The sequence below is a fragment of the Arctopsyche grandis genome, chromosome 11 (assembly GCF_051622035.1).
Source record: "Arctopsyche grandis isolate Sample6627 chromosome 11, ASM5162203v2, whole genome shotgun sequence".
NCBI lineage: Eukaryota > Metazoa > Arthropoda > Insecta > Trichoptera > Hydropsychidae > Arctopsyche > Arctopsyche grandis.
Genome location: NC_135365.1, coordinates 2,724,470 through 2,734,242, shown reverse-complemented (window position 1 = coordinate 2,734,242; position 9,773 = coordinate 2,724,470). Strand labels below are relative to the sequence as shown.

At 32.1% G+C, this 9,773-nt stretch overlaps 1 protein-coding gene across 1 annotated transcript; it reads left to right on the top strand.

Annotated features, from left to right (window-relative positions):
* Positions 1–2,479: 2,479 nt before the first annotated feature.
* On the top strand, positions 2,480–8,579 carry LOC143919203 (uncharacterized). The gene is made up of 3 exons (XM_077441418.1): positions 2,480–2,504; positions 4,351–5,029; positions 8,069–8,579. Exons 1-2 carry the CDS (start codon positions 2,480–2,482, stop codon positions 4,929–4,931), a joined length of 606 nt encoding a protein of 201 aa, XP_077297544.1. The 3' UTR covers positions 4,932–5,029; positions 8,069–8,579.
* Positions 8,580–9,773: the final 1,194 nt, after the last annotated feature.

Genomic DNA, 9,773 nt, shown 5'->3' with positions numbered 1-9,773 from the left:
GCAAACTCTGATAGAGAAACGATCGATTTGGAGTCACAAAACCCCCAAATCTAACCAGCAGTGGCGAGGACACGAACCTTTGACCTCAGTGGTGGCCAAAAATACATACATATAGCCAGTGGCGGACTGGCCATACAAGCGAACATGCCCGATGGCATGTGGGCCCCACTATGTGTTAGAAAATATGGGCCCTCAGTAAAATTAAATTACTTTTTAACTATTTCACGTGTGTAAAAATTTATAGGATATTGCACTTTGGGACCTAAAGTTTGGGTATTTCAACAAAACAAATTTCTTACTATATACACAAACAACTAATACATGCTTTAACAGCCCAAGGATCGGTTAACTTTTTTTATTAGGCTCGAAATGTAAGTTTCAACATTTGCGTGGGCCCTTTTGCTGGGCCCATTTCTAACCTCAATATCATGTATATACCAATACCTATGTAACAACTACCTACTGAAATAAAAATGAGAATAAACAAATTTCCGTGAATAATATAAACTGAATTGCTTAAAACAATTTTGATAGGACGATTCATCATCAACCGGCGATTTAAATTTACTTCATACTTTCAAAATAACATTTGATTATACTTCGACGATATAGTAAGATTTAAATACACAATTTTAAACAGTTTCCGAAGATAAAATCTATTCGTAATCTAGACACATCCATGTATATGGAAATATAGGATAGGGGCCCCCTTCCCAAAATCCCGATTTTCGCATGATCACAAAACTTTATCTATTGTTATTACGTACATATGTATGTATGTATATACATAGATAAAGTGAAAATACAGTCGGTAGAAATTAAATTAATTGATAGTTTTTTAGTGACTCAGTTTGATGGTCGATTTTTGCTGACCATGTGAAGATTTTTGGAAAAAAAATTTCGCCTGCGGCGCTTTTTTCCCTTTTTATATAATATTTTTTTATAATTAGTTTATCAAAAATAAGCTTACTTTTTTCATATTTTATTACTCAATAAGGTGTATGCAAAGAATATTTTCCATTTTTATTCCGATATAGAAAAGATTTTTTGAAAAAAAATTCAATTTGACCAATCTTTGCCTGCCCCCCCCCCCGAAGAAAAAGCTGAAATGACGTCCCTGATTGTTTTCTACCGAAAGTAAAAGCCCGCTTTTATGCCGCATTCTTTTATGATGCATTCTATTTACCTAGGACAAGGGTTAAAAAGAAATATACAATGTAATTTATGGATCTATTTTGCTTTTGCCATTTTTCTTGTACTTAAATTTGTTTATTCCCATTTTTGAAAATTTTATATTTTTTTACCCTTGATTTTTAGCGTGGTGGAAAGCAGAAAATGTTGTTGTATGGGGGGGGGGGACAAATTTTTTTAACCTGGGTGGGCCCCCTTTGACTCCTGGCATGCACTAATTTCAGTCCCAGTCCGCCACTGCATATAGCTAATACATACATATATCTATAAGAAAAGTCATATCTCGTCTCTGAACTAGTCTTCGTGTCGAACAGTGATATTACAAATGCATAAAATAATAATTTTTGAAGTTTGCACACGTGTGCGACTCTATAACTAATAATGCGAATGCTCGATCGTTTATCTCGCAAGATCTACGACACGTGAATAAATCGCGCAATCGCTCTCTCGATTTTTCTGAATTATAGAGGGAGTTTTGTAAATAGCGAGATGAAGCCGTTTTAAGTGACTAGCGTAATTGCTAGTTGCCCTGAATTATGTTAAAATAATTGTTAAGCGGCAACGTGCTCGCAATAAAATTAACCAACGTAGACATATCTACACTATCTGTGTGAAAAAAGTAGTCTTATAAATCCGCAAACGTTATAATCTCGAAAGTAAAAAAAAAAACGGATCAAAGTGAGACCTGTGCCCGTTATAGAGTTGTCTTGGCGAGCATTACACGGATATTTAGAGTGTTTTGATTTATTTTTCAGAGCCGTGAAAGTCTTATTTACGTTGTTGTAAAACAGAGGAAAGTGGTGAGAATTTATCAATTGATCAAAAAGTTGCACAATGGTACCCAAGAATTCACTCACGACCCCTTCAAGACCCAAAGAATCTCTCAGACACTGTTTGAAACTTTCTAGTAGGTCATAAGAAAAATTGAAAGTCGTTCTTCGAAGAATAATAATACATAGTATGCATGAATGGAATACCATGTCAAATACCTACATATACAATGATATAGAATTTTATATGCCAGCATAAATTAAAAAGTATGGAAGAAATGTAATGTAAAAAATACATGCATGTAATGATATGAAGTATAAATACATATATTGGCAAAAATGATTGTAAATGTCAAAATAAATGGAGGTATTTTACGGCTTCGGGCGCAAAAAGACAGCGGTCGACGTTATGTATTTTTTTGATATAAAAAAAATATCTGACGTCAATCGTTACGTCAAATATGTCCATGACTTCCCGCTGCGTTTCTCTTTACGTGCTATTTTACGAACTTGTTGACATGGAGATGACAGTGATGGATACTGGTGAGTAATTAATTCCATATTTGCACACGTGCCCTGTGACTGGCTCGGCCCGATCGACCCCCTATGGTGATCTGTCGCTCTGAATTTTGCAGACGTTACTAATTTTTTCCCTTTGTTTAATTATAAGAATTACTATTATTTCCTTTTTGATTTCTCAAAAAGAATTCTGGATTTTTCATTATGTCAAAAAGTTTTTTTTATTTAAACGCTATACATTTTTGTAATTTTTTACGTGCTTTGCGTTCGTCCCGTAAAATTGTTTGATTTGTTCGGTTTTATTCTTGTTTTCCAATCTATATACTTACAATTCCAAAAAATATACATTTACATATAATATATTAATTTCGAAGTAACATTTAATTATTTTTTTCCATGTTTCTGAAAAAAAAATCGCTTTGTACTATTATTTATGTACATATGTAATAATTATTTTAAACAACTGTAATATACAATATTATATTTTCTTCTTTAAAAGAAATTTACGATCTGATTAAACTTATTACTAAACAAAAGAAGAAATGAAAATTTTATTGCACAAAACTTTTGCAAGAAACCGAGAACTTCTTTTTGAAAAATTTTGTAGTTATTTTATTTGTTAATATTACACGTTTTGGAAAAAAATCTGCCGGCGGCTCATAAGCATCAAATATTATATTAAATTATATTAAATGTTGTTTCTATTTTCCTTGAATGTACACCAGAATTGTACATTCTGAAAAACAAAATTCCTTGACAATATTAGTGGTTATTTGAGGAGAAAATTATAAATTTTTATGACGTGCAACACATTTTGTTTGGTAAACGGATTATTGCGCAAATTGCGATCGCGCGCCTGATCGTTGCCACAAAAATCGCAAATACGAAATATCTGGCACTCAAGTTCCCGTTAGTACAATATTTCACGTGGATAGCTTTGTTGCTAGGTAGCATAATAACTAGCTGGTTCGTTGTTTTGCTCGTCCGCTATTTGGATGCTTTTTTCGTAAATATTGTCGGTTAATGGTGTCGTGCTTTGCATATTGTGTAGAGTTATTGGTGTTGCTTTAATTTTTGATTAAAATTTTTGCAATTGTGATTAAATACAGTGGTTAAACTGATTTCTAAGGTTATATTTTAAAGATAATTTTCACTTGAAAAAAAAAAAAAAAGAAGAAGAAAAAAAAAAAAAAAAAAAAGTTCTTTTGTTTCTTCAAATAATATTCGTTTGGCAACGAACGTGATCAAACTGATTTCTGAAATTATATATTAACTCTCGAACCCAGAGCATATTTACAATATTACAGCATAATGCAACATTGTTAAACAAAAAACTATTTATTTCATACATATTTTTGTGCGAAATTTTGAGAATATTCTCTTATTTAAATTATAAATTGTGACGCTAATAACTAATAATACTTAACAATGATTTGCTATAAATGCAAAAGTGTTGTGTTGTTGACTAATTATGTGCTGTGCGAGCTTTGTGAAGAACCTTTCCACCATGATTGTGTGGGGATTTCGGAAACAAAATACAAAAAAATGACGTCAAAGAATAAGGAAAAATGGCGATGCGTTTCTTGCCGTATCCATCCTAACCCCCTTCCGCCGTCTCAGTCCTCATCACTAATGCTCAGTTCTCAAGATTCAGTCATCAGTCCTCAGCCATCTTTATTTGATATACTTAATGAAATTAAATGCTTTCGAGCAGACTTTAATACCATGAAAAATGAGTTTGAAAACATAAAATCTGTAATCACAGACATAAACAATAAATTATTCACAATAGAGGCTAAGTCTGATGAATTTGATGGGAGACTAACCACTGCTGAAAAGAAAATTTCCTGCTTTTCTGATGTAAATAAAGGTTTAATTGAGGCGCAAAATACTATTGTTGAACTGAAACAAGAAAACAATCTGCAAGATCAATTCTCTAGAAAAAACAATGTAGAAATATCCGGCATACCTATGAAAAAGGGTGAAAATCTAGTGTCTATATTATATGACTTATGTGCTGTCGTGGGTCACAAATTGTGCGACACAGATATTGACACCATACACCGTGTGCGGCCGTACCCGTCCCAGGGCGTTGCAGGTTCACAGCAACAGCAACAGCGAGAGGGCAACAGCGATGTGAGTGTGCGCACGTCATCAGTGGTCGTACGGTTCACTCAGCGCCGTCGTAAGGAGCTGCTGATGGCGGCCGTGCGCGCCCGCCGCGGCATCACCACCAACGACATCAATATTCCAGGCCCGCCCACCACCCTATACGTAACGGATCACCTTACACCAACGAATAAATTATTATTGAAGCGAGCACGCCAATTGAAAACTGAATATAACTACGCCTACTTGTGGGTTAAAGATTGCAAGATCATGATTAGAAAAAGTGCGAGCTCCAATATCATACAAATCTCAAAAGAATCAGATCTTTGCAAAATCAAATGACTAAGTGCAATATTAAATTTTAATAACCTAATAATTATCTATGCATTTATTGTCTACTGGTCTGCATCACATATTATAATGTATGTGCAAACAATTATGTACGTATGGCTATATAATTTATTATTTTTATTATTACTATATAACTATGCTATTTACATATATTTTACTCATAAACTAAAAAAGGTACGAGTTCATTTTTATATTTGTGTCCATGTATACCTTTGCATTTCAACTGGTATCACCAAGGATGGTTTGCTTAATAATTCCATATCTTTATCTGTGTATGCAGTTATGTGTATGTTTATATGCATATATCTATTTTCATTTATGCATATGGATATTTATATTTATATCACTACGTGCTCTATCTACTTCCTTTTTTACAATGTCTTCTAATCGTCTTGTCATTTATTATCAAAATGTCAGAGGTCTCCGAACTAAATCTGACTCTTTTCTTCAAAATGTATTAGTTAATAATTATGATATTATCTGTCTATCAGAAACTTGGCTAAATGACTCATTCAATAATAGTGAGTTTTTTGATGCCAGATATCAGGTGTTTCGACGTGACAGAGATTATTCTCTTCATAACCAAATATTTGGTGGTGGTGTAATCATAGCTGTGAAAAATAATCTACCCTCTGTCATTCAAAATAATTGGTTAACTTCCACAGAAGACCTTTGGATTACTATTACCACTAAATTTTTTAAACTAAATATCTGTACTGTCTATATTCCTCCTGGTAATTCTCACCAAACTCTATTAGTTACCCATTTAAATAAAGTATCTGATCTAATAACCAATTATCCAGAGGATCGATTCATTTTACTCGGTGATTACAATCTTCCCACTATTGATTGGACAAAATACGACTCAAATCTGCATCTATTTCCTTCCAATTGTATTAATTTTTCTTCCCTTTCCTTTACTCAATTCTTATCTTATAATAAACTTTATCAATACAATTATTTGTCAAATACTAATAATCGTATTCTTGACCTAGCTATTAGTAGTTTCCCCTTATATATTTCTCGTGCTGACTCTACGCTAATCCATGAAGATTCTCATCATTTATCCTTTTGCATCTCAATAATTTACAACAAATCTTCACCCTTGAATTATAATTATAATAAAACTTTCCTCTTTAGAAAAGCTGACTATGCTACAATTATTCCAATTTTAAGCGATATCAATTGGAATTCACTTTTGTCCAATTTAAATATTGATTTAGCTTGTAAAAAATTTTACGATACCTTACAAAATATTATTGAATGCCACGTCCCTTTTACTCTTAAATCTAAGCGTACCAAATATCCCCCTTGGTTTACATCGTCTCTTATTAAAATAATAAAAGAAAAAAACAAATTCCATAAAAAATTTAAAATTTATTCAAATCCCTTAGATTATCAAAGTTTTTCACTATTAAGAGCTCGAATTAAAAAATATTCTTTAATCTGCTTTAGAAATTATATTTCTCTTATTCAAAATAATATTAAAACTAATCCCAAATCATTTTGGTCATATATAAATTCAAAAAAAAAATACCTCCTCTTCATATCCTTCCGTAATGTATTATGGAAATAAGTCGGCTTCACATGGTTCTGAAATCTGTACCATTTTTGCTGACTATTTTGACTCCACTTTCAATCGTGATTCTACCATTAACCTTTCTATCTCTAATACAGATACTTCTTCTTGTAACTTATCTACTTTTCATTTTGACTTATCTACTGTACTCAGTCACATCAACTCTCTCAATGTTAATCTTGGTGCGGGTTGTGATGGTTTGCCTTCTTTTTTCCTTGTTAAATGTGCTGTCCCATTATCTCTTCCCATAACAATCCTTTTCAATCTTTCTATGTCGAACGGTAAATTTCCTGACTATTGGAAATTATCTTACATCACCCCTATTTTTAAAAAAGGTGATAAGAATCTTATTGAGAATTACCGTCCTATATCTAAACTATCTGTCATTAGTAAAATCTTTGAAAAAATTATCTATAATTTCCTTTTCTCCAATTTCAAAAACTACATTATACCTGAACAACATGGTTTTTTTAAGGGGAGATCGGTAGAGACTAACCTGCTTAATTTCACTAGTACTCTCACATCTTATATGGACAAACGAATCCAAATAGACGTCGTTTATACGGATTTCTCTAAAGCTTTTGATAAAATCAATCACAACCTTTTACTCAATAAACTTTGGTCCCTTGGAATCCGAGGAAATTTATTTCGTTGGATCTCTTCGTATATACTAAATCGTCACCAAATCATAATTCTCAATGGTTTTAGATCATCACTTAGACATATTCCTTCCGGTGTCCCACAAGGGTCGCATTTAGGTCCCTTATTCTTTTTACTCTATATTAATGATATCTCATACATCTTCAAACATTCCTTTATACTTCTTTACGCTGATGATTTAAAAATTTACAAACCTATATACACCATAGACGATTGTCATAAGATACAAGAAGATCTAGATAGATTCTCTATATATTGTTTAAATAATGATCTTTTTATTAATCTAGAAAAATGCTCTATTTTAAATTTCACTAGAAATAAGTCAATTATTACTAATCAATATCAATTAAATCATTCAATCCTTAACACGTCATCTTCTATTAAGGATCTTGGTGTAATACTCAATAATAAACTAGATTTCTCTGAACATATTTCTTTTATTACCAACAAAGCATTTAAATCTCTTGGATTCCTACTCCGCTCAACAAAACCCTTTAATGATCCTTATGTACTAAAATTACTTTATTTTTCCTTTGTAAGGTCTCACCTTGAATTTGCCTCAATTATCTGGTCACCTTTTTATTTATCCCATATTAATTGTATTGAGAAAGTTCAACTTAAATTTATTAAATCCTTACGCTACCTTTTTCCTACCTATACCCATTCTACTGTTTCCGACATTTTAAAAATCCTTTCTTTTAACAATCTTTCTGTCAGGCGACGACATTCTGATGCTATATTCTTCTTTAAGCTCATAAATGGTTTCCTTGATTGTTCTGATTTACTGAATAAGGTTAATTTCAGAATCCCAGTTCGATACCCTAGACGCGTTACACTCTTTTCACTTGATCCTTTCAATACTAATTCCCAAAAATATTTTTATCTGCAGCGCGTTTATCGTATGTTTAACGGAGAGCTGAATGAGGTTGATCTGTTTGGTATTTCCCTACATCAATTCAGGTCTAACATCAAGAGAATCTTGACCGATTGATTCATTTTTTCTTCTATTCTATTTTTCCAATATTTCCATTATTTTTATACTTTAGTTTAGTTATGTAATGTGCTATTTAATCATATTATAGCTTTCATTCCTTTCCATTTCATTTGTTTATTTTGTATTTACCTTTTTCATTTGTTTTTTATATTTGTAAATTTCAATTTCTTCTTATATTCTATCTTATAACCTTTTCCAAATATTTTAATACTATAGTTTAATTATGCAATGTACTACATATTTTGTCATGCCTTTATTCTTTACTTTTTAATTTGTTTTCCTTATATTTATCTTTTTCATTTTTGTAAAAATCTATTATTGGACTCGGGTGTTACATATATTATTTATTTACTTTTTGTGTTTTTTATACCTATCTCTGTACATCCTGTCTGTTGATTTTTCAATTAATAAAATAAAATAAAATAAAATAAAATAGCTTTCGTTTGATGGAGGTTTTGGGTGCCAGATGTTCCGTGATGAAAATTTAAGTGAAGTGCGCGAAATCTCTTTTTGCGGAATAATCACCGAACCATTTTTTTTATATTTTTATTTATTTTATTTATTTATTTTTTATTTTTTACATATATACCAGGAAGGCCTTACAGGTAAATCCCAATGCGCCTTCCTGGCCAATTACAAATACAAATGCAGCATTTTTATTATAAGTCGTTGAATTGCGAGACACTGAAAAAACTCGCAAATTAACGAGACATCTATGAATTGTACATAAATTTTTATTGTACATCAATCAAATATCAAATAGTGGTGACATAGTAGGTAGGAAGGATTTTTAGCCAATTTTTTTTCCGGGAACCGTTTCAACAATGAAATCAGAGAAAATTGGCAAACTCTGATAGGAAACGATCAACCTGGAGTCACAAATCCAGGTCTGACCAACAGCATACTCTGAAAAATTCATTTTCATTCAGGGATAGAACCCGGCACCTTCTTGACGGTAAGCAGAAGCTTAACGTCCGAGCTATGCTGCTGGATATATAATAATAACTTTTTTATTTCAGACGATAGGGAGAATATTGTACATAGTATCCATCGTCCTTATAAATAATACAAATATAATATAATCATATTATAATAATTATGGGTCTACGTGACGAGGCAGGATGTTAAATTACAGAAAACACAAATATCGGAAGGCAAAGATCGAAAATCGAAAGATCTTAAGTCGAAAGATCAAAAAAAAATGGTGCATGGTAAACGGTACATACTCACTTAATTTGGGCGAGCAGGATACAACAGGAACAAGAGGAACATGCTTTTCCTCCCGTATTCTGCGCGCACACTTTAATACGGGAGGAAAAGCCTGTTCCTCTTGTTCCTGTTGTATCCTGCTCGCCCAAATTAAGTGAGTATGTACGTGAGTATGTACCGTTTACCATGCACCATTTTTTTTTGATCTTTCGACTTAAGATCTTTCGATTTTCGATCTTTGCCTTCCGATATTTGCGTTGCGGAGCGTCCCGTTTGAGTCCTGGGAAATATGGTCACCCTAGCTACGTATAAATCATTTCAATCAATCAATAAAATTATAATTAAATGAAATAATGTGATAAATACATTACAGTTTATTTTGAAAAAAAAA